This window comes from Fusarium redolens, assembly GCF_020744475.1.
Source record: "Fusarium redolens strain MPI-CAGE-AT-0023 chromosome Unknown BKA55scaffold_36, whole genome shotgun sequence".
Taxonomy (NCBI): Eukaryota; Fungi; Ascomycota; class Sordariomycetes; order Hypocreales; family Nectriaceae; genus Fusarium; species Fusarium redolens.
Genome location: NW_025763699.1, coordinates 26286 through 52477, shown reverse-complemented (window position 1 = coordinate 52477; position 26192 = coordinate 26286). Strand labels below are relative to the sequence as shown.

The 26192-nt window shown below is 39.2% G+C and overlaps 6 protein-coding genes across 6 annotated transcripts; 2 read left to right on the top strand and 4 right to left on the bottom strand.

Annotated features, from left to right (window-relative positions):
- Nucleotides 1–4789: 4789 nt before the first annotated feature.
- Nucleotides 4790–6680, bottom strand: BKA55DRAFT_681755 (uncharacterized protein; the record flags this gene model as incomplete). Its single annotated transcript, XM_046198269.1, has 4 exons — nt 6532–6680; nt 6090–6473; nt 4905–5452; nt 4790–4810 (listed from the first exon to the last, which is right to left on the bottom strand). The coding sequence occupies exons 1-4, from the start codon at nt 6611–6613 to the stop codon at nt 4790–4792; spliced, it is 1035 nt and encodes a 344-aa protein (XP_046041094.1). The 5' UTR covers nt 6614–6680.
- Nucleotides 6681–7465: 785 nt separating this feature from the next.
- On the top strand, nt 7466–7846 carry BKA55DRAFT_586630 (uncharacterized protein). Its single transcript, XM_046194589.1, has one exon. The coding sequence runs from the start codon at nt 7490–7492 to the stop codon at nt 7649–7651; it is 162 nt and encodes a 53-aa protein (XP_046041093.1). The 5' UTR covers nt 7466–7489; the 3' UTR covers nt 7652–7846.
- On the top strand, nt 7467–8180 carry BKA55DRAFT_586628 (uncharacterized protein; the record flags this gene model as incomplete). The annotated part of the gene is made up of 1 exon (XM_046194588.1): nt 7467–8180. A coding segment is annotated over one exon (348 nt), but the record flags the coding sequence as incomplete, so codon positions are not given.
- Nucleotides 8181–11876: 3696 nt separating this feature from the next.
- BKA55DRAFT_547084 (uncharacterized protein) lies at nt 11877–12768 on the bottom strand (the record flags this gene model as incomplete). Its single annotated transcript, XM_046190990.1, has 4 exons — nt 11877–12046; nt 12215–12245; nt 12420–12440; nt 12502–12768. The coding sequence occupies 4 exons, from the start codon at nt 12766–12768 to the stop codon at nt 11877–11879; spliced, it is 489 nt and encodes a 162-aa protein (XP_046041091.1).
- A 37-nt stretch (nt 12769–12805) lies between these two features.
- On the bottom strand, nt 12806–19405 carry BKA55DRAFT_628788 (ankyrin repeat-containing domain protein). The gene is made up of 3 exons (XM_046196908.1): nt 19081–19405; nt 16772–19030; nt 12806–16710 (listed from the first exon to the last, which is right to left on the bottom strand). Exons 1-3 carry the CDS (start codon nt 19355–19357, stop codon nt 12983–12985), a joined length of 6264 nt encoding a protein of 2087 aa, XP_046041090.1. The 5' UTR covers nt 19358–19405; the 3' UTR covers nt 12806–12982.
- A 19-nt stretch (nt 19406–19424) lies between these two features.
- Nucleotides 19425–21321, bottom strand: BKA55DRAFT_586625 (FAD dependent oxidoreductase). Its single transcript, XM_046194587.1, has 4 exons — nt 20914–21321; nt 20574–20863; nt 19946–20516; nt 19425–19890 (listed from the first exon to the last, which is right to left on the bottom strand). The coding sequence occupies exons 1-4, from the start codon at nt 21155–21157 to the stop codon at nt 19625–19627; spliced, it is 1371 nt and encodes a 456-aa protein (XP_046041089.1). The 5' UTR covers nt 21158–21321; the 3' UTR covers nt 19425–19624.
- Between the last annotated feature and the right edge of the window lie 4871 nt (nt 21322–26192).

Genomic DNA, 26192 nt, shown 5'->3' with positions numbered 1-26192 from the left:
TTCCCTCTTATATTTAACTTTTTATTTAATTAATTAATTCTTAATTACTAAATATATTATAATACTTAAATAAAGCTAAAACCCTCCTTACCTATTAGGCCTTTTAAAACAACTTAAAATTAAATACTTAATATATTATAAAAATATACAAAATTAATAAGTATTACCTATATTATTATTAATATAGTATTTAAGTATAGAGTATTTTATCTTAAAATTATAAATACTATTTAACGTAAGGAAATAAATAATATTTTAATTATTTTTAATTTATATATATAAGGATTTCCTATATAATTATATTTTATAAAGGAACTAGCTAATTCTCTACTTACTTATAATATATTACTTATTAATAAGTACTAAGCTTATAACTTTATAAAGTAATAATTAAAGCTGAAAATATATTTATTTTATAAATATAACTATTAAAAAGCTAAATATAATCTAATTAATATTGATTATTAATTTAGGCTTATATAAAATATAATTATAAAATATTATATTTAATTAAATAATATTTAGAACTTTAATAAGATTAGCTTTAAAATAGGTATTATTATAATAAAAATAGTTATTACTGGTTTAAAAAGGTAAAAAAGGCTTAAATTAATATAGCCTAAAAATTAAAAATAAATTCCTATAATCTAGGTAATTAATATAAAAGGTTAATTAATTATATTATTTATTATTAATATAGGCTAATGTTACCGTATTAATTAATATTAAGAATATAACTCCTTAAGTAATTAAGTTATTATAATAAGCTAATATAAATAAATAAATAATAAGTTAAGTTTTAAGTAATTAAAGTATTTTAATTAATCTTTTACTAAGTACTTAAATAGTTCCTATTTTATTTTAATCCTTAATAGTTATAAAAGCTATTACTTAGCTAATTATAAGAGATATTATAAGGAAAATAAAATTATTATACCTTATATACTTATTTATATATTTTATTTACTTTAGCTACTTAATATAAAGTATTTTAAGCTATTAAAGCAGGCTTATAGTTAAGAAATAAAGTATTTAATTAAATAATTTATAGTTTATATTTTTAAAATTAATATTATAATCCTAGTAATTATATTATATATATATTATATTTTTTACTAATTATATATAGTTATTATAAACTAAGAGATTTTATTTATAATTACTAAGATAGTTATAATATAAATACTAAAATTATTAGTAATTCTTAGAATTACTTAATACTTTTTATAATTAGTTTATAACTAACGTGTTTTATAAGCGAGTGACCCATATAAGCGAGTGACCCAAAAATCTCAACCTTCTCAATTAAATCGGCAATAAAAATACCACAAATTATCAGATCAATTAAAACTAATCGCTATATTCTTCTAAATTAACCTCAATTTCCTCCTGACAGGTCCTTGTATTATGCCCGGCCCTGCCGCATTTGCTACAATGTAAAACCCTCGGTCCCTTAGACCTTCCGCGACCACCACTTCTCGACGATTCGGCTGCTACCTGCGTATCAACATCCATCTGATCAATTGCTTGTGATGCCTCTTCTATAGTCAAAGGCCCTCCTTTCTGTAGTCTAGTCCTTTTCCCCCTCCGGCGTCGCTTTACTATCCGATTCTCTTGTTCAACTTGTTGAAGCCTATCCTCTAGTAGGACTATCTTATGGATAAGGACGCTTGTTGCCTTCTCAAAATGCTTAACAGCCTCAATAATTGACTCTGGGGAGCTGCTCTTATGGTTTCTAACCCTTCCCTGTAGATATTTAGAATGCGATTGGGCCTCTAGTAGTGTCTTTGGGGTCCTTGCAGTCCAAGGGGTTGAAGGTATCGTGACCTCTGCGGGAGGTGTCGGGGTCCGTAATTGCACATCAAGCTTTGAGATGACATTTTCTGGGTCAAAGGGAGCAAGCCCAGCTCCTCTAAAACCTCCTTTGATATTACTTTCTGTAATAGTAGCTCGGTGGGCGGCATGAAAGGCAGGAAAGAACTCGATCTTGGTGATGTGGTTTATAGAGCATCCCATTAGACGCTCTATTTCTCGCCCATAGGCCTTTTTCAGCGGCCCAAAGCACCCTACATCAAGAGGCTGGAGTAGATGAGAGGCATGAGCAGGCATACAGAGGGTAATAATCTTATTCTCCTCACAATATCTCTCGAATTCGATAGAGTGGTGGCTTTCATGACCATCGAGGATTAAGAGACGATAAGAACCAACTGATCGGTCCTTTGTTGATCGATCAAAGTGCTGTAGCCAGTCAAGACCTAGCTGGTTATTGGTCCATCCATTTTCGCTCAATGCAATGACCCAATCGGCGGGGAGGTTGCATTCTCGGTACCAATTGGCAAGATGATATTGGCCTGAACCAATGATGAATGGTGCGATCGATTGACCTTCTGCATTGACCGCTTGAATCACAGTAATCCATTCACGATTTCCAGGCTGTATCTTCTTTGGTATCCCTCGCCTTTCTGAGCTTGTGACGACCATTCCGGGCTCAATCATACCCATCATAAAGCCGGTCTCATCAAAGTTCCAGATATCAGCTAATTGGATACCGTATTTCGCGATCGTATTCTCTACGAGGCGAAACCAGCCCTGAATAATAGTCGGATCTTCGCATTTAGCTCTCTTATAGTCATATCTCCGAAATCGACATGCCTTTAGCTCTGGTTGTCGTTGGATAAAGTTATGAACCCAGAGCTTGCCGACTGGTAATGCCTCGCGATCGGCAAGTAGAGAATTGGCCATTTTTTCCACAAAATCGCGCCGAGGGGGGAAACCTCGGGAATCTAGGTCAAGGATAAATTGAACTATCGTCTGTTCCTCTAGATCAGATAGGTTCCGTGATTTTGTGGTTATATCACGCTTTGAATGAATGCCATTCCGGCGGCGACCTAAGGTGCGGTGATTGACCTGATATACAGTCGCCGCCTTTCGGATACTTAATTTCGGGTCATTTTGAAGGGCCTGAAGGGCAAGAAGTATCCTAGCTTCATATGAAGGCTGTGGCATATCGGGTTGTTGAAAGATATTGAATTGAATGATGATAATGTAAGTTGAGGGATTTTTGGGTCACTCGCTTATATGGGTCACTCGCTTATAAAACACGTTATACCTAATATATAAATTATATTTATTAATACTTTTAAAAATTATAGCTTACTAGCTATTAATAAGACTTCTTTATATTAATAAGCCTAATATATATTACGTAATTATTAAGAGATATAATACTTTACATTGCTTGGTATTATAGCCTACTTTATTTATTAATATAACTCTAGCATAGACTAGTTTATCCCTTAGAAACTATACCTATTATACTTTAAGAGGCAAATATAGTATTAAGCTATTATTAAAGGGTAAAAAGAACCTAAGTATAAGATAAAGGACTATAACTAATAAAGCATAGCTAGGAATTAATTATTTAAATAAAAGTTAATAGATAAGTAGTAGCTAAAATATTAAGAAATAGTAGTTAAGGAGGGCTAATATAACTAAGAGGTTTAATATTATAGTATATATATTAAGATAGAATATAATATAATAACCTATTAGGTAGTAATTAAGACCTTTAGAAAAGGGAATAATAATTTATTTTAATTAATTATATAATTTATTTTATTTTTATTTATATTCCTCTCTTATAGGTTAAGATTGTTATAATACTTATTTAGGTATAATACTTACTTATTATATATATTAATAAATGTTATTACTTAGGTTTAAAGTAGTTAAGTTAGTAAATATTTAACAGGGCTTAGATAACAGAAACATAACGCGTTTTACATTTTAGGTTTTCTGATTTTATTAGCGCAGCACGAGAAACGCAATATGTTTCTATTAGAGGAAACATGGGGCGAAAATGCTGGACTGTGATTGGTCAAAAACAGGAAACGCAATGCGTTTCTGCAAATAATTCTCAATTAGGGGTACACGACAATTAGAGGTATACGACAATTAGGAATAGAAGAGTAGGGACTATGGTCTGAGATACTGGCCAGCCGGCCACATGGCGCGATTGAGTTCACCATTGCTTGATGGGCCATTACCAACTTACAAAGAGGCTACCTGTCTGTCTCCACCCCTACTATTAGCGCGGTTTCACTGAAAATTTTTTGTACTTTAATACTGGTGTCACTGAACCTGGATACTACTGTAATATTTAATATAGTTTAATAGCTATAATCTTTAATACTTAAGTAGGAAAGGGATATAAAAGAGTAATAAGTTATTTATATATTTAAATTATTTACTTACTTATAAAGTGCCTTAGTAGGTATATATTAAATAAGCTATTTACCTTTAATTTAACCTTTTTTCTTTTCTTTCTTTTCCTTTCTTTAAATTTATTAAAAAGTAGTAAGACTAGCACTCTATATGTATATCCTTATTTAATACAAACTTTAGCTATATCTCCTTTTTCTTACTATTTTAGTACTTATAGTTAATTTTCTCTCTCCTTTATTAGTTCTCTCTAAGCTCAGCCTAGCGTCTGCTATACTACATAATTGGAACGACTAGTCTAAAAGGATCCTGTTTTAGTAGATCACTACCATCATTAGCTAAAGAATACAGCAAGACTATCAGCACTGACCGGTAAATCAACAAGTCGTCTAGAAGGTGTTGATTTTTGTAGGGCTGTCTGAAACATTCGCTTGGTTGGCCCTCGTTGCTTTCTTCTATTTCCTAAATATTGAAAATCTTCTAAATAGATTCTAAAAGTTTTTTTTAAGCCGCTTTGCAATGTATGTGCTTGTCACTAGTCTCTCTTTGAAAGAGGTAAGTGTGACAGTTAGGATATTGGAAGGCTTGCCTAAAATCGTAGAGATATTCTTCCAAGTCACTAGAAACAAAATTGTCAGAGTGGATATGGCTGTTGCGGTATCCTTCCTATTGCTTTCGCTCACTTCCTGGATAGCGCCATTGATCATTTCTTGTATACTGAAGCCGACAACACTCAGTATCATCTTCCTGCAAAAAGCAATGGAACTCCCGTCCTTCAGCCAGGTGTCGATGGTTTCGAGTTCGGCTTCCAGTATCCCTTGATTTGATTTCGGACCCTTCCAAGTGCCATTATTATTGCCAGTGGTTTCAGAAACGTATTTTGAGCAGAGTGCATACGCTTGCTCCGTCAGCCTGAGCTCCTTGACTGGATGTCGAGTTATTCCTACAACACTCGACATTGCCCTTTCCGCCAGGAACTCCTCGCCTTTAATGAAATTTTCAACCGGTTCCAGAGAGAGCTCCCGGTGGCCTGATTCCTCGAGAGCCCAGAATCGGCTCTGGAGCAAAAGTGTGTTAAGCTTTCGGCGGAAATTTGCTCTCTTGTGAGGGAAGATTGTTGGGGACACGGCTGGCTTGTCTGCTAACACAATATATAATGGCCCATTAGTTGCAAGATTAGGGTGCCAGAGGCAATCGCGTCTGATTAATTTGCAGCATCCTGGCCATAGAGCTGGCGACCGCCAGTAACAAAGCTGGTAATAATGAACACTTTTGCCATCGCATGTGCAAGTGGATTCCGTTTTGTCAATGAATCTTTACTTAGTGATTGGTCAATGTCCTTCCATCCATCCTCATTTTCATACATGTATATAAAGGCCTTTTCGTGATCGGCAATTCGGCCCGGACCTGCCTTAAGGATATCCATGTATCCATTGGCTTGCAAGAAGGTATTGCGTATATAACCTGGGGTACGCTTGTGGGAAGGAATTTTCATGACCTGTTCAGGGCTGTGCATACCGAAAATGCCGACTGCTCAAGCAGTGGCTGGACCATCGAGAAGTGGTGATCAAGGAAGGTCGATACGAATGAAGGAAAAGCACTGTGGAGCGTATGGCAGGGCAGGACATAATGCAAGGACTTGTCAGATAGTTATCGCCATGTCGTTGGAAGAATATAGCGATTAATTTTACTTGATTAAAGATCTGTTGTGGTTTTATGGCTGTTTCTATCTTGGACGTCAAGATGCGTTGTTGCACTCGCTTATCATGTACGTTATTACATGCATAGTATCCTTCTTATTTAAAATTATCTGAGAACTAATAACAAAATTTAAATACAGATCCCTCTTCTACCAGTTGGGCGCCTACAGATGTGACAATTAGTATAAGAATGACAAGTGACATCATAAAAGCAGCGAGGGTGACTGCATTGGCGGTAGGGTCCAGGAATCTCCACATCTCGCCTCTTTGAAGTCTCTGTCTCTGCTTCAACCTCTATATCATTCTTTTCCAACTCTTTAATCCAGCTGTCAATCTGTTTGGTCATTTCCTCATCTGTCGCAACAACAATTTTTCCATCGACTTCAATTACATTGCCACCATACTTTTCAACCAAGGCTGTATCAGGGTACTGTGCACCTATTTTATGAAGTTGATCCCAGTTTGTAACCCAGATGGCATCTTTAGGAATCTCAATCGTATACTTGGCGCTTACAAAGCTACCAGTAAATAGAACTTTAAGGAAGGAGGATCCTATCTACTTATTAGACCTTGACTCTAGCTTTATTACAGTAAAGAGGCATAACTATACCAGTCTTCATATTGATAGAAGGTAAAGAGGCTTTTTGGTGGTTATTTAACACGATAATACTGAGTAGATTTGTATCTGGCATTAAGTAGGATACCCTTTGCCTCTTGCAGCTCTTATACCTGAGATTCTGAATAAATCACATGTTAGAGGCTGCGTAAGTATCGCCGTTGTTGGTCGATAATAATCAGAGTTTACGAGAATTTAGGACCAACATGCATAAATCCTTCCTAAAAGGAAGGCTCCGTTGGAAAGAAATTACCGCTATGACAATTGAACAGACCGTTTTCCCGGACAAAGGCCTACAGATTAGTCTAACTTTCACTCTAATCTTATTTTATACTGGCCCGTAGTGAACCTTTTGAGTTAACATGGTAGCGCCAGTATTATTCTAACAAGAGGGCGCAGCAATCAATCCGTACAAAGATGCAAGCGACGCCTCTAGTAAGATATGTGAAGCACCTTCGTGAGGTTATAAAACGCGGATCTAGCGGATCAGGTTTGGAACTCGGCACGCCAAGCTGGTTAATACGTTCCATTTTGCAGGTAAAGTGCATATGTATGTTGGTTGTTATCTTCCCATTTTGGAATGTGATCTGCTTTAAGCTTGCCGAGAGCCGAGCGTAATGGGACTTTTGGAGACTTATCTCGTATGCAAGCTTACGAATCTTTTAGTTTGTCGAGCCATCTTTTGATGACTGGTTAGTGGGCTATGTGCTGTTGGGTCGAAGCGAATTTCTCGAGTTGACACATAATTTAGGTTTGATACGGGCCGAAGGTGCTTTTGAAAAGGCGCAACAGTTCTAGAACTTGCTAGTTCGGCCAATTAAAAGAATCAGGGTTCCAATTCGTACTACGTAACTATCACATGTCATCACTACTGAAATCCGGTTTATTTAAAGATAAGCCCACTCCCATGTTGGGCCTTTATCTCTCACAATTCACCGCCAGTTAACATTCGATGAAATATTCTCCAATTATGTCTCAATCTGGTTCGGAGCATCAAGAGGCAGCTCATGCTGAAGCAACTTGCCCCGGCATTGCATATAAAGATCTTTCGCCAGAACAACAAGAAATGAGCGACATTCTATATAAAATGGAGCGCCATGACCTAGACCTATGAGGCATTGTACACCTCGGCCGTGACGGGATTTTCCGCTACCTTGATGCTGATCGCAATATCCACTATGCAATTGCTCTGAGGCCTGCGTTAATAAAAGCTTTATTAGACCGCGGCCCTTATGATAAGGAGGAAGAGATAGTCTTTCGCGGAGTTGATGGAACAAAAGTTCCTAAAGAGCAGTGGTATAATCCACTCCCGGGTATCCTTCCCGAACCACTATCTAAGGAGCATCGGAAAGAGGGCCGAGAGTTTATTAAGAAGAATAAAGAGAAGATTGACAAGAATCGTGAGGCTTCTAAGAATTACAAGGAACGTCTTGTATCTATAGAGTCAGATCATAAGCTTGAATAAATATACTGGAGTGTCGCCAGTTGAGAGACTATATTTATGCATAATCCGCCGAATTTGTGCGATATGCCTGGCTCGGAAAGAAACAAGCCGGAGGAGCGGCACCGGATGAAAGGTGGCGAAATACGACTGACCGTCGAGAAGTTGGATTAAAAATCAAGGCACATGTAGAGCGTTTCGGTAGAAAAGAAGAAATAACATATACATAGAACGTCGGCCCCGTTTGTGATTGTAATGCAACTTGCCCCCACTGTTGTAGCAATAGTCCATTCATTGCGCTAGGGGGAAGCCAGCCCTCCTTGAAAGAATGCTAAAGACTTGTGTTTCTATGCCACTACAACTTTACTGAACCAGCTCGCGACGATAAGCATCGCTCGTTATGTCACGACGGGTAACACTAGCAGCCTGCATAAGCTTCCTGCTAAACTCGATATGCTTAATGCCTTGTATAGTAGTAGTACGTTACTGCTATCTAATCTCAGTAGGTATATGCTCGTTCTCTATAGTAAAAAGTCATTATTAGCCTCCTTATAATAGTATAATAAAGAATAAAAAGCAACTTACTTAGCCAATACTTAATAAACTTCTTCTCTACTATGCTGGTAGTGCTATTAGCTATAATCTTAAAGAAGGAAGCTATCTTGCCCTACCTAAAGCCGTTAGCTAGCCTGGATAGTGAGTGCTTGGGGTTAGTCCTGTTAAAGGTGGCCAGGAGACCTATTCTTGCCTTAGTAACTCATTTAACTTTTATTAGGTTGTCTGGAAAGTAGGTAAGGGATGTGGCCTAGATGGTTTTATTAAATGGGTTTAGGTTAGCAAAGAAAGCATTAGAGCGACTAGGTTGCTAGTGTTAGCATTAGTTATGAGTAAATACTGGCGTGATATACCTCGGAGAAATGTCATGCTTAAGAATATTATGGCGGCTGAGGTTAGCAAGATTAAAACAGGTGTTTGGGTAGTTAAGGCTAGTCCTGATAGCCTGCATAAAAAGAAGGACAGCATCTGCGTGCTTAATATTAAAACCGGTAAGTATGTCATCCTTGAGGATGTTGAGGGTTATATCCTTGCCGCTACGAGGAAGGTAGCCGTGGTTGGCTAAAGTGTTAAGGCCCGGGCAGGGACTGCGAGCTTTATTAAATAGTTAGTATATAATACCTAGAGGTTATAGATATTTAGGACTAATATCTATAATAAGAGCGTACTTATAGTTCCCTGGACTAGGGCGATTTACTCTTAAGGAATAAACTTATAGGTAGATAGAAACTAAGGGAGGGCAAGAGTAGGCGTAACTATACTAGAGATAGTAACTAAGGTAGTAAACTTTATAATAACTTTAAAAGGCATATAATTCTTAGTAAAAAAGAAGAAAAATAATATAAAACTTATTAATTTTAAAAATTTTAAAAGCTAAAGTAAAATATTATATTATACTTTATATCTTTATTATTATATATATCTTTCCTTTAAAATACTTATAAATATCTAATATTTATATCTTAATTATATAAATATATAATATATATAATATGTATACTAATTAAATAAGTATATTAATTAAAAATCTTAACCTTTTTTAAATAAATTATAATAAAAGTATTATAAACTATTTAATTAATTAATTCTAATTATTATATTTATTTCTAAAAGCCTTAATTCCCTCTTAATAAGTTTTTATATTATATCTAATTTTACTATAAGTTTTATATTACTAAATCCTTAATTATATTAAACTTCTTTAATTACTACTTTTAGATAATTTAACTACTACTTATATATTTATATCTATTTAATTAATTAAATCTTAACCTTTTTATATAATTATACTTTTTTTATTTTATAGTTAGGTTCTTTTTATTTTATATTATTAATTAAGTATTTTATTTACCAATTAAACCTATTAGTTTTTAGCCCTTAATAAGGCAATTTTATATATATTTCTCTTTATTACCTTAATAAGAAATTAATTAAAAGGCAATATAAAAGACCAGGAAGAACTTAATTTTAGAAATATAAGTTAAAAATCTTTTAATTAGCTATTTTATTTTTTAATTATATACCTTTTTTAATAGCCTAAAGTACTTAATATTAAGGGGCTAAAATAGGTAAGAAGAATAAGGTAATATATAAAATATAATAATATTATTTTCCTTATAATATATCTAGAAGTTAGTTAAATAGTAATTTTTATAATTATTAAGGATTAAAAGATAATAAGGATTAGTTAATTATTTAGTTATATATTAATTAAAGTACTTTAGCTACTTAAGGCCTATTTTATTATTTATTTAGCTATTTTAAGTTATAGTAATAGCTTAAAAGGCTAGGAGGTTATTTTCTTAATATTAAATAATAAGGTAATATTAGCCTATAATTATAATAAATAAATTAATTACTTAACCTTTTATATTAATTACTTAAATTACTATAACTTATTTTTAATTTTTAAGCTAGATTAATTTTAGGTTTTTATACCTTTCTAAGCTAATAACTACTATATTACTTAATATAATACCTATGATACAGCTAGTTTTATTAAAGTTTTAAATATTATTTAATTAAATATTATATTTTATAATTATATTTTATATAAGCTTAAACTAATTATAAATAATAATTAAATCTTTATATTTAGGTCTCTAATAGTTATATTTTTATTAAAAATATATCTTAAGTTCTAGTTATTATGTAATAAATTTAATAGCCTAATACTTAGTAATTAATAACTTATTATAATTAATAAGTAATTAATTAGCTATTTTTTTAATATTATAATATTAAGAAGGAAATTCTTATAAATTTAGGTTAAGGATATACTAGACCATAACCTATACCTCTAAATTACTTAATTTCTAAAACTTTAGAACTTAATTATAATATATAGAGATATTATTATATTAGGTATAAAGGGTTAAGAAGTTAATATTATAGACCTTTATAGCTTATTATAAACTTAATTTTAGGTCTGCCTAATAGGCCTAAAATATAAGAAGGATTTAAACCTCTTTATTAGATTAAGATATATTATTTAATTAAGAATTAATTAATTAGATAGTTAGATATAAGGTTAAGGGATTTTTAATTAGTATACTTATTAAATTAGTATGCTTATTAAATTAGTATGTTAATTATATATATTAAGCTTAACTTTAATATAAAAAACAAATAAAGTAATAATAAAAATGTTAAAGAATTATTAATATTAAGATTTTATTATTTATTATAATATTAATAATATAAGTAAGGACAGGGTTAGTAGGATTATAAATATTTATTAAATTTAAGTATTATTTAAAAGATAATAATTAAAATATATTAGAAATTAATTATAATAAATAAGTATATAAAAAGTAAATAAAATTTTAATTTAAGGTATAATTAACTACTTATTAAATATTAGTTTTATTTTAATATTAATTTATAATTAATATTTTCTTTTTTTTATTATATTATATTATTAATTTAGTTTAAGATTTAAACTTAATAATATATTACTTATAAAATACTATTATATCCTTATATATAGCTTATAATAATAATTAATATTATTATATTACAACCCACGCGGCTACGTCACGTAGCCCCTATAATTTCTACTAATTACAGAAGGATTACTTCTCCTAATAGTAATCCTTTTTTATTAGAATACTTAAATTATAATACTCTAAGACTAAATTAATTATAATACTCTAAGACTAGATTACTATAGATTACTAATAATCCTTAGAGATCTAACCTTTAGATTGCTATTATTTCTTACTAAGCTATAAGGCTACCTTTAGTATATAGATTATATTTATTAGTACTTTTATAGATCTTAAAGTACTCTAGATCGGCCATCTACTAACGGCCAAAGCGAAGGATGCCCTAAATCTAGGACCTAATCTTCACTACCAGGATGCCAGTCCTTAGAATCTAGGGGAACATCTTCTAATATTGTAATACTTTTCTGAAGAGCTTGGGCTAGTTTAGCCGTTAGGATGCCATTAGACTTAATGACGCAAGAGGTAAAATCGTATATAGACATTAGACCTGTCTTTTCGTATAAGTCTGCCTTCGTTATAGTTCGCTAATGCACTAAATCAGTTATAAGTATTTGAGTGTTATGAAGACCCTGGTGTTCATTCTGACTTACAGCGTCTATCATAGCAGGGCTAAAATCGGCATACGTTAGGTATAAGGTCTAATCTATTTCCAATGCTTCTTACTTCCACTTACTGGCAATATCATGGTCCCTCACTTTGCGCCACTACTCTGGCTTGTCAGACAGCTTATCAACAAGCTTAAGCATGCAACTCTCTCGGATAGTAAAAGTAGCGGCTTGCCACCCCTCTTCATAATTGTCCTCCATAAATAGGAAGGGAAATCGATATTTAGCATCAGGCATGTACCCAAGAGGTAATTCGAGACCTAGTTTGCACACTACAAACTCCTTTTGGCTGTTCTACGCCGGGATAGAGTTAGCTTACGAAGTTTAATAATATCAATGCGATCGTGAAACTTACTTGGTTGGGAATCTCCATGCCATATAAAAATTTGGCTCGCTTTATCAGCAAGCCGATCTCTGAAGTTGAGAATGTATTGTATTCAAGGTCGTGGGTAGTTGCAATCCATGACTTTGCGTCGCGTCTTGGTGGACTGTTAGCTGCCACCCAGGCATTAAAAGCGCCCCATTGTTCTTGAGTGAGCTTTGACATTGCATGGCACGTCGATAAGATCTTTTCCTCGTCGGGAGTAAGAGACTTCGGCCTCAAATCGCGAGTGCGAGCCATTGTGCACTAAAGAAAGTCTGATCATAAATCGATTACAGTTATTATGATCTGGCTTTGCCTTCTAAGTACCGCAACCCGTCACCTAAGAATAAAGCCAGGGGGGTTTGTGATTGCTCACTCATCGACTATTTTCATGCTATTGCTTCACCTGTTTAGACATGAGTCAATAGGGAACATTTATCCAATAGCTCGATTACTAGAATGGCCAGTCCCTCTACTCTGCTTTGAACAGCTCCAAGATATCATCAGCGCTGTTCACAGCCGCAACATCCAACGCCGTCCGATGATATCCATCCTCCGCCAATGGATCCAACCCTTTCCCCATCAGAAACCTAAACCTAACCACTCTCGGTGAAATGGGATCTTCTCTAGTCCTTGAATATGCATAAACCTCCCGCCCCGCAACGACATGAAGTAGAAACTGCCCCCTTGCATCGACAGCAGTCCAGTCCACGCCCGCCTTTTCCAAGAGCGCCCATAGCATCGATTCCTTTTCCACGGCGAAACGCCTTTCAATAGCACTCCAGGGCTCACTACTTTGGAAACTATGCCGTGGAACCAAATCAGGATTGTGCTTGTTGAAATAGGCTCTGGTTATCTCAACCTTGAAATCGCCCTCGCGGAGGTAGGTGAAGATTGGGGTCTCGCCTGCTTCGTTTCTTGCATTGATATCCGCACCATTCGATAGAAGCAAGTCCATGATTATCTTCACAGGCCCTTGCCAGGCTTCAACATCGTCTTCATCCACGGACAAAATCCATGGACTCAGGAAAAGTAAGTGAAGTGGCGTATCCCCATTTTCACTCTTTGCACAAGTGTCGGCTCCTGCAGCTATAAGCATTTCAATAAATGTCTCGGCACCTTCTCGTACATTTCCCAGACGTCCATACTGATCTCGACTACCCATGGCAGAATGTAGTGGAGTTTTGCCATCGTTGTCAGCCTGTCGTAGAAGCTCCGGTGCTAGAGCTACGATATCATCGAACAGGCTCTTGCTGTAAAGGACAGAAGAGCTGAGGTGCAAGACATTCTGACCAAGGTTATCTGTTGAGCGAACGTCGGCACCTCTCTTGATCAATGTTCGAATTGCCATTTCATCGCCAACCTTTACAGCCACATGAAGCAGAGGAACACCAGCGGTATTCCTCAAGTCTACATCCAGACTGGGATGCTGCAAAATAATGTCGATGAAGTTGCTCCGTTCTTCGCGTCCAGTAATGGGGTTGTAAACCTTTTGCTCGAGCGTTCGATGAGCAATTGTCGTGTGATGGAAACGAGCGTTTGGATCAGCACCAAACTTGAGTAATAACTCCACCATCTGCATGCAAACTTCGGTGTCGCCATCACGCCTGCGAATAATACTAATCACAAGATTCAAGGGGTAAAGCTCGTCTGAAGGGCAGAAAGTACACATTCTCAAGTCCAGTCGCACTTTCACATTATCTGACGAAGGCGTCGGGCGACCATTTGGATCTACACCAGAGGCTAATATCAACTCCGCCAGATCAACGTCTTTGGCCAGGATTGCCGCACGCAGCTCTGGATGGTCAGCAGTGGCCCCATGCTGAACTAGCAACTTGAACAGTCTTTTTTTATCAACAGCACGAGATAGACAAGAGTTGCCTGCATCGTCCACGCTGCTTGGATCTGCGCCTGCCTGAAGTAGCATCTCCGTAGCTTTACCACTCCATTCAGGTTTCTCCATGTTCTCAAGACTCGCGTTGAGGGGCGTCAGTCCGTCTTTGTCTCTGACCTCCAGGTTCACACCTTGCTTCAGTAAGTATGGCAGTGCCTGGCCAATATGCCACCAAGGGTGATGACCGCCTCGAGATAGGACGTGCAGAAAACTACCCTCTGATTCCTTCACACTTTCCAGTCGAACGACCTTTGATAGCAAAACTCGGATCACAGGCATGTTCGGCTCTTCCGATTCGCATGCAACACGTACCAGCGAAGCAATGCTCGTCTCACTTCTTTCCTGGAGGGTCGAGGTGGTCTCTGGCGTGAGTATGATGTCAAGAAGCCTCGCAAAGCCTCGTTTTGCCAGGTCGGCGAGAAACCTGTAAAGATCTTTGACTTCGGGGGAATTCCCGTTGATGTAGTCAGGAAGGTCATCATAGAAATGCGAGATCATAAGTCGGCTTAAGCGGGCCAAAAAGTGAGTACGGTCGTCGTGAAGTGAACATTTACTCGTCGAATCCCATATCTCGAATATCCTCCTTTGTCTTCGTTCTAGGCAGAGTTGTGCCTCAGCTGCGCAGGGCAACTCATTTTCAACACCTAAAGACTTCCTCGCTCGCATGAGGCACTCCACGGTTATATCATGGTCTGGATGAGTAGCAGATTGGCGCTGTTCAGCAAATTGTAGTTCGGTAGTTGTGGCCACTTCGACAGCCGCGGCAACCGCCATATCGAGAAGATGCCATTTGGGTGCTGCTGCGTTGCCAATTACAAGGTCCAAAGTTGTCTCAATTCTTCCCCCAATATATGACGGCCGTCTTGCATCATCAATAAACACACCACCGGAATCAGCGTCCGAACTCCTCCGCCAACTTGCTTCCTCTTGCACATAGTCAACGCAGCCGTTCAATGCAGAACCATCGTACGTCTCCATCTCAACGACTGCGCCAGCACTAATAAGAAGCTCAACGGACTGGTAACTGCCAGCGGCGCAAGCGTAGTACAGAGGGGCCCGACCACGCTTATCCTTGAGGTTGACAAGCCGTTGTATCTCTTCGTTGTTGGTGTTGGCCGTGAGCCATTCCAAAAGAAGGCCAATGACATTGCTCCCTCGGCATCGGGCTGCAAGATGAAAGACGTTCAATCCTTCATTTGTGACCAGTGTCGCATCAGCACCGGCTTCCAAAAGTCTCAGAGTAAACTCGCTGGAGTAAGTTGCCGTGGTATGAAGGGCAGTAGCCCCGTTAAAGTCCTTGACATCAATGTCTCCGACCTGCTCCAGCAGGTATTCAAACAACTTATTCTTCGATAGGTTTCGCTGATTATACTCGCAGGCGATGTGAAACGGCGTTCTTCCCTCCATGTTGGCCTTTTTCGGATCCATACCCAAAGCTGTGATCTTCTGAAGACATTGCAGTGAAAGCGACCAATAAGAAAACTTAGGCACTGCTTCATGCCAGGCAGTGTTTCCCTCGATATCGGTCCCCTGAGGATCAGCTCCAAGTTCAATGAGAAGGCATAACACGTCAAGATCAGCTTCGGACTGTCGACCACAACAGTTTCTAACTGCAGGATGTAGCAATGTCCGCCCTCGCTTGTCCGTGACATCGAAGCGTGCCCCTACCTCGGCCATAAAATGTATAAACTCATCCCCAACGGGCTCTCGCATGGCGCGAAACTTATCAAGAGTGCTGAAGAGCGGTGTCTGACCTTTATCATCCACAGCGTTAAGATCAGACTTCGTCAGCTCATTGAATGTCCTCAGGGTGGTGACCGACGGCTTTCCCAAACGACAACACTTGGACACCAGCTTGTGAAGAGCAGTCTGACCCTGCTTGTTTCGTAGATTTGGGTTAAAACCACCTTGCATCAATCTTTCCAGCATCTGTTGGCCTTCAGGACTGGTCATTTGCTCATGCGTGGCCAGATAATGCAAGACGCTGTTACCCTCATTGTCGACAATATGAACGTCGGGCCCAAGATCTAGAAGTTGAAGGGGGTGTGATATTTCATATTTTGAGCTGCCAGACTTCGTATTCAACATCTTCAGTAACATGGTACTGCCATCTTGATCTGTGGTGTTGATATCTGTCTTGCTGGCTATCACCTTCATCACATCAAAGGTGTGCGCAACATGAAGCGGCGTGTTATTGCGAGAATTTATCGCATTAGGGTCTGCTCCAGAATCAAGTAGAAGCTGCGCCATTAGCGAAGTCTTTGCCACGTGAAGCGGCGTGTTCCCTTCGCTATCGACATAGTTGACTGTATCATGATATTAGATCCCTCATGATAAACTGACTAAAAAGGGATACTTTTCACTTACCATCGGCACCGGCATCAAGAACTAATTTGAAGCACTCTGTGACGACTTCATCAGCCGCAGCATGACGAATATGTGTTTGCGGGTCCATCAAAGTTAGATCTGCCAAAGCATGCATAACATTAGGCCCTGCCATTTCTTTGCCAGAACCACTAGGTTCTGTGTGGACATACAAGGTATCAGGCACGAGCTCAAACTTGCCAGAATCACTGTTGCCAGAACCACTGTTGCGAAAATGGCAGGTGTTCGGATCTGCACCAGCTTCCAATAGTATAGATACTGCCTTGGGGTCACCATGCTTGCACGCCAAGAATAAAAAGGTTGGGCCATCAGCACAGGCATTGATGGCCACCAGGCCAAGATCAAGGATTAGACGCATGACCTTTATGTTCCTGGAGCCCTCCATAACCCAACTTAAAGCCTCGTTCGCAGTCTCCGTAGTCTTGACATACGGTATGAACAGTTTTGCAATTGTATCGTCGCAGGTGCTGAAGGCCATCCTAATTGGTTTATATGATATGTGTGATTCCTCGGATATCCCTATCATGTGTGACCGCCTCTTGTTTCTCTCTTGTGTCTTCCACGGGTCAGCGCCCGCTTTGAGGAGGCTCTCAACAATGGCGGGCTGTGATGCACCTTTTGTTCTGGAACTCTGGCCGCCGAGTGCCACGTAAAGTGGTGTGTCTCCTTGGTAATCATGCTGGTCCAGCTCGGCCCCGTGCTTAACAAGGAGGTGGATAATTTCCAGCATTCGCTTCTCCACCGCTTGATGCAATGGAGGCTGAATCATCTTAGTTCCACTATAGTTGACTGCTTCTTCCCCACAGCGTTCAAGAAAATTCTCAATAAAATTGGTCAAGCCCAATCGCATCGAGAAAAGTAGCACCTCAGTTTCAAGCGACATCTTCTCATCTCGAACCCAAGGATACCCAGACAACCCAGGATGCCCAGGATGCCAACTTCTCGTGTGAGTCTGCTCTGCCAGCGCTGTAAGTCGCCAAGCAGATTCCGGAGTCATCAGCAGTGAGAAGGCTTTCTCATTCGTTTTCTCCTGTGGAAATTGTCGTCTAGTGGCCTTCTTAGCGTGAGTATGCCAGTTATTCACCGCGTAGTTCATGAAAGGCGGGAATTCTTGTTTCGCTAAGACAGTTCTTCGGAAGAAAGTGCTATTTTCCACGAAAGTAATATTGTCTAGGTGCCCTGCTTGGAGATACGAGAGACAGAGGTTTGCGACAAGGTCGTGTGTCGGGCCAGGCTCAAAAACGGGAATGTCTTCATCAGCCGATGAGCGAGTAAGTCCAAAGAGATACTCAGTCAGAGAGTGATGAACAACGCGAACAGTTTCGTCAGGAAGTACCTCTAGCAGTGGCCCGCAACAGGTGCGCACATGGCTCTTGATAGTTCCGGCGTCTTGACCATATTGAGGCTGAGTCACTCTGATGCAGTCAGATATCTCGAGCAGTCGCAAGGGTCGAGTTGCGTGGGTTACAAGTTGCAATACGAGCATTTGTAGTCCTTTAGGCAGTCCAGTGCGACCCATATGCTCCCTGAGGAGGTGTCCATATATGAAAGATAGGCTGACGGGCATTCTTTCAAGGGTCTGGAGGATTTCCGTTTCGGTTTCATGGTCGAGTCCGGCGATCTTATCCATTGTCAACTTGGCATAGAGAAACAGCCCATCCGCTTTCTCGAGGGCTATGTTCTTGATTGCATCCTTTGTTTCGGGTGACAGCTTAGAGCTGGCAAGTCTGTGCTGAAGATAGGTAGAAATATCCGGGTTAATGGCTTTCTTGTCGACACGAATGTCCAACAGCCGTAGGTTTCGCACGATCTTCTCAATCGTGGCAATGGGTCGGCTCGTAATAATGAGTTTGACTCTATCAGGGTGCATATTTCCGAGTTGATCGATCAACTGCAAGAAATGTTCCAAGGCATCGCTGTCCATCTCATCCAGGGCATCAACAACACAATAAACTTTGGGCATATTTTTCAACGCAAGTCGAACGAGGTGCCAAAGCTCAACCAAGGACAGATCGTCCACAAAATCAAGATTGATGGGCTCTGATGTCAGATTCATCAATGCGAGTTGCAGATGAGGACTGAAGGGCAAGACTTGAGCAAGCCAGTCGCGGAGGGCAGATTCGGGGCGATGGTTGGATTGGATGGTATGCCGGAAGAAAAAGTACAGAACTGGGCATTCTTCGGATGATAGATGATGGATGAGTCTCGAGGCAAGCACAGATTTGCCGGTGCCAGGAACACCTGCGGATAATTAGCCTTGCAGCTCGGCTCAACTGACATTTATCACTCACCACGAATCCACAGAATTCCATCATCGCGACCGTCATGCCATTGTTGGAAAATAGGTGAAACAAGAAGCCACTGGCTAGTACCCTCCAAATAGGAGCTGGTATGCTTGTTCAGTTCACTGCCATCGCCTTCATACTTGGTAGGTCTGAGCCAGGCTCGCACATTCTTCAAAGTAGCCTCATCTTGAGGCAGAATGTTGGGTTCGTTGTAGTCGGCGATAGCCAAACGATCGACAACTACGACATCGTCTAGCGGCCTGTCCAATTCGTCCAGCAACATAGATGTTATAAACTGTATAAAATAGCGTTTCAGCGTTCAATGATAAAGATGGTTTGACATGATTAAAGATGTGATATTGCCATGTTATAACTAACTGTGCTGTGCCGTAGGGCTATGTCAGCGCTACTAAATTAGGAAATGTCCGATCTTTGAATTATTCGGTTAGGCAGAAGGCTTGGCATTATGACCCATTGAACTTTCGACCATTTAGATACTACGTAGTAGTGAACCCCGCTACCACGTATGATCTGCCACCCTACAGACAAATTACATCTTTGCCAAACTTGCCTGTCTATCAATCATGTCTTTCAAGAAATTGTCCTTACTGACCAACCTCGCCTGAGTTTCTTCGAACAGTCGGGGAATTCCTGTTTGGGAGTATGGCAAGTCCTGGAGGACCATGCGGCTGAGGCCCTTAGCAGCGAGGAAAACCTGGGGCATTCCATGCCCTGTGAAACCGCCCATTATAAACATGTTTTCTCGACCAGGGACGCGACCTATACGTGGAAGTTGGTCTGATGAGTAGCCCATAACTACGTGATGGCATGGTTAGTAAGTATCTAAGTAATATTAAGAACAATGACTTACTTCCAGTCCATACTTGATCAGTATGCGCACCGCTGTTTTCCCAGCCACGAAAGTGCCTCTGCATATACCCCTCGAAGTAATCCTTCGCCCTTTCAATAACCTTTATATCATCTACACTGCCATACCAGTCCTCCGTGTATCTGAAGTAATCACTTCTGGCGCCACCAAAAATGATGCTTCCATCAGGTCGAGGGATCAAATAGTCAAAGTTCGAGGGTCCAAATCGAATGGCATACGAGTCAGCCAACATTGGTGGATTGGGTGCTACTATTCGGCTGCAAATAGCTCTATACGGTATGATCTTTTCACGATACTCTGGGAGTAGAGCGGCGGTGTAAGCGTTGGTTGCCATGATGACCTTTCGTGCCTTGAGAAGGCCGCGGCTGGTGGTGATAGTCCAATTTCCGTTGGCGTCTGGAAAATCCGAGATTTTTGTTACTCTGGTATTGGTTTGAAGGTTCAAGTTATTATGCTTTATAGCTTCGGCAAATAGATGATAGATCAACTTATAAGGCCATAGATGGCCAGTCGTATACTTAAAGGCTCTTTTTGCGCCTTTAATACCGGATATCTGGTAAACAAGATTCAGATCAGCAAGGAAAGCCGCCATGGTAATAATAATACTTACCGCTTCTGCGTATTTGCTATCTATGTAGAACGCTCGCTTAGTTGCGCTTACGCCAGCGTTGATGAGCTTATCATAGCCTGCCTTTATCGCCGTGTTGTGCTCCTCTGACAACTGGACATCAACAGCCTGCGTCAGGACAAAATCGCAGTCCAAGTTATTCTCTAGAACATAGTTCTTGACAGCCTCGACGTTTGCAAGCTCAAAATCGGCAATCTCAGCGGCTGAATCGATTCCATACTTTGAGGCCATACTTGAGCACAGGTTGTATACATCAGGCTTGATATGACCCCCTGGTAGCATTAGAGAGGCTGTCGATAACATGAGAGTGGCGGTAACTAACCATTTCGTCCCGTAGCTCCTGAGCACAGCTGGCGAGCTTCCAAAACAACAATGGACTTATCTCTCGATTCGGGCTGCGATAGCATGTGCGTAACGAGCGAACCGCCAGAATATCCTGCCCCGATGATGAGAATGTCGCATTGAGAGGGCAGTTCTTCTGTCGATCTGTAGTTATCAAGTGACCCCGGAGAGCCGCGCCAAAATGATGGCATCCCATTCGGCGGAGGAAATGGCTTTGACGACATGATAGAGAATCGATGGGCCCGAATGTCTAGTAGGTTTCCGAAGACGTTCTAAGCGTCAGATCAGATGCCTCTAGCCTTATTTAAAACGACCAAGCTTGATAAAGGCCTTTTTCAAACGTGGCAAGCTATATCGATTGGATTCTCCAGGCCTACGAGATGTCAACATGCCAGCGGGTTCTACTTTTGGGATCGGCATGCCTATAAATGCCTGAAGCTTGTACCCCGCATTGCCTTTTGAGATTTGTACGCCAATAATAATTCTTACTGACGAGGAAAACTGGGACTGTAGACACTAAGAAATCAAGACAAGACCACTGGATTGTTGTCTCATTTAACCTGCCAGTTTTAGGTAAGAAACGCGAGACGTCAAGAGCCAGTGGCATGAACCAAAGCACTTTCAAAACCAGATACCGGGTGGTTAGGACAGTATGTGGATAGATACACAAGGCCTGTGCTTCGCTCGTAATTAGCTTATTTATAAGGTTAACAGGATTGACCAATACTTATTCATGACGTGAAGAATATAAAATATTAGTACTGGAGACTTGGTATTGCTTAAATAATTTAAGTAAAGATTTATTTATTAAAGTATGAATTATCTTAGACACAATCGTAGAGCGTCACCAAGATGTATAATTGCACTCTCTCTGGGCACTTACGCCTTAAGTTCAACGATCCAAGATAATGCTATATCGCCTTTCGTAAATTTATCAGAAAGTTGCTATCAACACATCAGTGAAATCGTCTGTGATGGTGATCCTTTCCTCATCTCGCCTTCCAGGCGGGGCATATATCTGTATCCCGACGATTCACGACTCATCCTCCAGGCTTGGCATTGCTGCTAAACCAGGACTCCCTGCCATCTCCAGAGATAAGAAGTTGGGGAAACGAAGGAGTCTTTTGTTCCCGGTAACTTCGTCATGGTCAGATGACCAACTCCGACTGCCGATCTTGCAGCTATAATATAGAGCTTTCCTGACAGAGACCTCGCCTAGTGCTCTATACCAACATTAATTCTACGTAGAATTTATTTATTTTATATTAAATAACCTAGGGTAGAATTAGTTTTTATAGGGGAGTAGAATTTAATTTCTCATATGGCAATGTTGGGGTTCGGGATCACGGGCTATTCAGAGAACAAAAGTTTATTAACACAATATAAAAATGAAGTTGAAGGTAGAAGCAGCTTCGACGATTGACCTTGACTCTATCCCGCATTTTTTGTAGCTCTGTAGCACGAGTTATAAGAGTTTGTAATGATTTTCTGACTAAAGGTTAATAAAAAGCTCGCTAATATAAGGAAGTCCTGCGTTAGAAAAATCTAAATAGGAAAAGCGCAGATTCGCAATGTCAGAAAAAATCGAAAGCAGAATAGTATTATCGTCAGAAATATTCAAGAGAGGAATAGCTTCATGATGCCGCATATGATTGGCTTACCTAAAGAACATAGTGTGACGGGATAGCAACCACGATAGATAACCAGAGGTGATAGATCGATTTATCTCGAGATCTCTAACTACTTCCAGGCTGGAGAGGAGGTTTATAAGTAGTTCTATCGCCCATAAAGGCTTTCTCTGTACTATTAGAAGCTGATCTTGCAATAAAGAATACCGGAAAGGACTGTAGGATTTATTCTTAGATCATTTGATAAGGGTATTATCCTATCACTTCACGAATAAGCCACTAAACTTTATTTACTTAAGAAAATAACTGCCGAAATTGTAATCCTTTATAAAAATGCTTGATTCCCGTTATAAAATAACCCCCTAGTGCATTAATAATACATCGCCTTACCTCCGCTTGGTTTTTCTTATCTTATTAGAAACACGTTTTTGCTTACCTTCTCTACAAACCTCATAAACAACCGCCTAATAACTTTTACTAGGGAACTCAGCATCGCTTAGACCATCCACACAGAAGAAACCATCTCTTCTCCATCTAACATATCTACTTCGTTCAATACGAACATAATATGCTTAAGGAACCACCAAGATGTCAGGGACAACCCCGAAAAGTACACACGGAAGAGGAGCGGCTAGCCGCCCAACGGGAGCATTCGCAAAAGTACCGTCAACGTATATAACAACAAGATAAAGGAGAATCTTTGTCATTCACCGGATACTATCAGCATATCCCTCATGTTCCAACCAGTTCATCAGCCATGGCCCAATTGCCACCACACATCATCTTACCAAATAACTCCTACCTACCACTTGACCTTAGTTATGGGGGCCCAGGACAACCTAGCTCTCTTTTATATAACGGCAACACTGCGGCTCATGATAGTCCTAGTCATGATCTAGGTGATTACTGTCTGTTTGATAGTAATAGCACTACTAGCCATAAATCTACTGCTTCGAGCGCAAGTACCAGAGACTATCAGGTGTTATTCTCGGATCTTCCTACTAAATACATAAGAAATCATCAATCCGAACAAGGTGACGAAATTCAAGAGCTCCTCGAAGCATTCGGGAAGGGCCTCCATATTTCCCCGACAGCCTCCCTAGGTATTTTCATTATCCTATACTATATTTATTAAAAATGGTACAAGACGTGCGCTGACCACGGCTATAGATGATCTTTAATAAGATTTCGACACTCTATCATCTAGTAAAGAAGTCTCCAAACCCGACCATCGATTATTAGATACTTCTTACGAGGAGCAGACAGTTCCCTCACTTGAACGTTATCTTGCAAGAGAATAGACCGAACACCCTAGTTGCTCGAGACAGTCACATAAGGAAGACCATAAGGAACTAGCAAAAAACAAATATCATCAGTCTTATAATTCTCTCAACGATATTATCGCCCGGCTTAATAGCTTAATCGGTAATGAAAATAACCGTCACCCACTCCTAAACATAATGGATCCTTCGTTCGATCTTCTGAGTCATACCTAATATACTGAACCTGCTAATAATAAGGGAACCTCTCGAAACTCGCCTCCCCTAAACAACATATGTAGCCATGACTATCGGGAAGCATGCCAGATAGCGTTAGAAGGAGCGCCTAATAGGGGTACGCCACCGAGCCTCTGCCTCTCAAAACGACATAGCATTGAGAATCCACTTGCAGAGGATTTCCTCCAGAGAACTTATAATATTAATAGCATTTATAGCTTTCCTTTATCACTTACCGTTGCTAAATTTAGTATCCAATAGTATCCCCAGCTATATACAATCTTCAATCACATAGACAATATATACTTTAGTATCGACATTTCGAATAACAGCTTTACTAGGCTAGGTACCTGTTCTAGGGGAAGCTCTCCACATCGGCAACCCCTGCACCACGTTCCTAACTATTGTTTTAGATAAGTCTAGGGGTTAACTAATACGTTTATATGGATTTTCTTTCTAGCCTTATATATACAGACTTCATAAGAGGAACCCTTGAAACGAACCTGCATTGCCCGGGACCAATACTCTTGCTGGTATGATCATGTTTTGTTTCTAGCTATCGCAGCTGCGGTACAGGACCTAAATATACTCCAGTATATTCCTAAGAACCTCAACATTGCCTAGACTAACTCTCATGCTCAGCAAGAAGGAATTTCCACTAAACGGCTCTTAGATATGAATGCAGAATTTGGAATACTCGGTCAGGGTAGGAGAAGTACTTCGCTCTCTTACATCCTCCAGAATAAACATCTTAAGGCCATATAGGAAGGAGTTCATACTCGTGCGGCAATATACCCCCAATTCGCCGGTATAAAACTATATCTAGGTGCCAAAAACCTCAAACTTGTCTACATGAACACCGATATCAGGCAAACAATTCGAGCCTGGCGTAGTTAGTGGCAGAATGCTATAGATCAGGCATTTCTTGATCCTTCTGATACAGACGTCGATATTAGGCGCCAATATACTCCTCGCATTGGATCTATCGCCGAAGCCAACGTCCTCATGTAGCGACGATGCTGTCCGAAGCAACTATGGAGACAACAACAAGCATAGAGCAGTCAGTATAACGCTATGTATCCATTTGTATGCAGCTCGCTCGAAGACATAGCGACCTCAAAGTCCCGGTCTGTTCCTCTTCGGCTCATCAAATACCCCAGGTTTACACTACGTAATACGATTAATATAACAATACAGCCTGCAGATAAGAGCCGAGAGGTCGGTAAGGGTCTCATATACAGTCAATTCTATAACCTTGTCAAGATTCCTTTCGATACTGCTAAGCAATACCCGTTTCAGAATCATCAACTCGAAAAGATGGCTCTCGATCTGTCATACGTAGCTGACTACGAAAGATCCACTTAAGGAAGTTATGCCAATCAAGCCTTGCTTAGTCTGGCCTATCGTTTAAGTAAACTACAGGTAAGAGTAAGCTTAGTTTAAGATGATAAAGGCAATGTGTCAGTCCCTTTTAGTTATAGGGTTTAAGCAGAAGATTAAGTCTTAGTAAAGCTACTTGACTTTATCCTCTTATATTCTGATTCTTTAGAATCTACGTGTTAATCTAATCCTATTATAGTATATTAAGATTAAGAACTTCTATTTTTTGCTATCCCTTTAACTACTATAATGCGTTTCTTATATAGTATTATTAATAAATATTGCTTTCTTTTTAAATATATTAAATCCTAAGCTAGGGCATGGTACTCTCTGCCTGAAACTGTTATTATAATATTAGCGCTTTAAAGCTTACATTTTATAACTTCTGGAATTATTACTAAAGAATTAATACTTTGAAAAGATTATTAGCAATAGAGTAAACAAGTTACCTCGCAAAGTGGCCAATATTAAAGTTCTAAGGTTAAGCAAGAACGCCTTAGATTAAATAGAATATTAAAGGACTATGGTTTAGGCTGGTAGCTCTTAGGTAAGTTTAACTGGGATAAATGGCGTTTTAGAGGTAATATAAACGAGAGGTTGGTTGTAGGTAATAGTCTCCTATATATCGAGTATGGTTAATAGTGGAAAGTTATTAAAGATATTTATAATATCTATATAAGGATATGGCAGGTAAATAAGTAGGTTAAGTAGTACTTTATGCGCAAATCATAGAGAAACTGAAATATCTAGTTTAA

What these genes read in the sequence shown, in the direction of transcription:
- BKA55DRAFT_628788 (XM_046196908.1), bottom strand. Translation starts at nt 19,357, where the DNA reads ATGTTGCTGGACGAATTGGACAGGCCGCTAGACGATGTCGTAGTTGTC. An exon ending in TGGAATTCTGTGGATTCGTG is followed by an intron (nt 19,031 to 19,080) that starts GTGAGTGATAAA and finishes AATTATCCGCAG; the next exon opens with GTGTTCCTGGCACCGGCAAA. An exon ending in TCTTGATGCCGGTGCCGATG is followed by an intron (nt 16,711 to 16,771) that starts GTAAGTGAAAAG and finishes ATCATGATACAG; the next exon opens with TCAACTATGTCGATAGCGAA.
- BKA55DRAFT_586625 (XM_046194587.1), bottom strand. Translation starts at nt 21,157, where the DNA reads ATGTCGTCAAAGCCATTTCCTCCGCCGAATGGGATGCCATCATTTTGG. An exon ending in AGGAGCTACGGGACGAAATG is followed by an intron (nt 20,864 to 20,913) that starts GTTAGTTACCGC and finishes TAATGCTACCAG; the next exon opens with GGGGTCATATCAAGCCTGAT. An exon ending in TGATCAAGTATGGACTGGAA is followed by an intron (nt 19,891 to 19,945) that starts GTAAGTCATTGT and finishes GCCATCACGTAG; the next exon opens with TTATGGGCTACTCATCAGAC.
- BKA55DRAFT_586630 (XM_046194589.1), top strand. Translation starts at nt 7,490, where the DNA reads ATGAAATATTCTCCAATTATGTCTCAATCTGGTTCGGAGCATCAAGAG.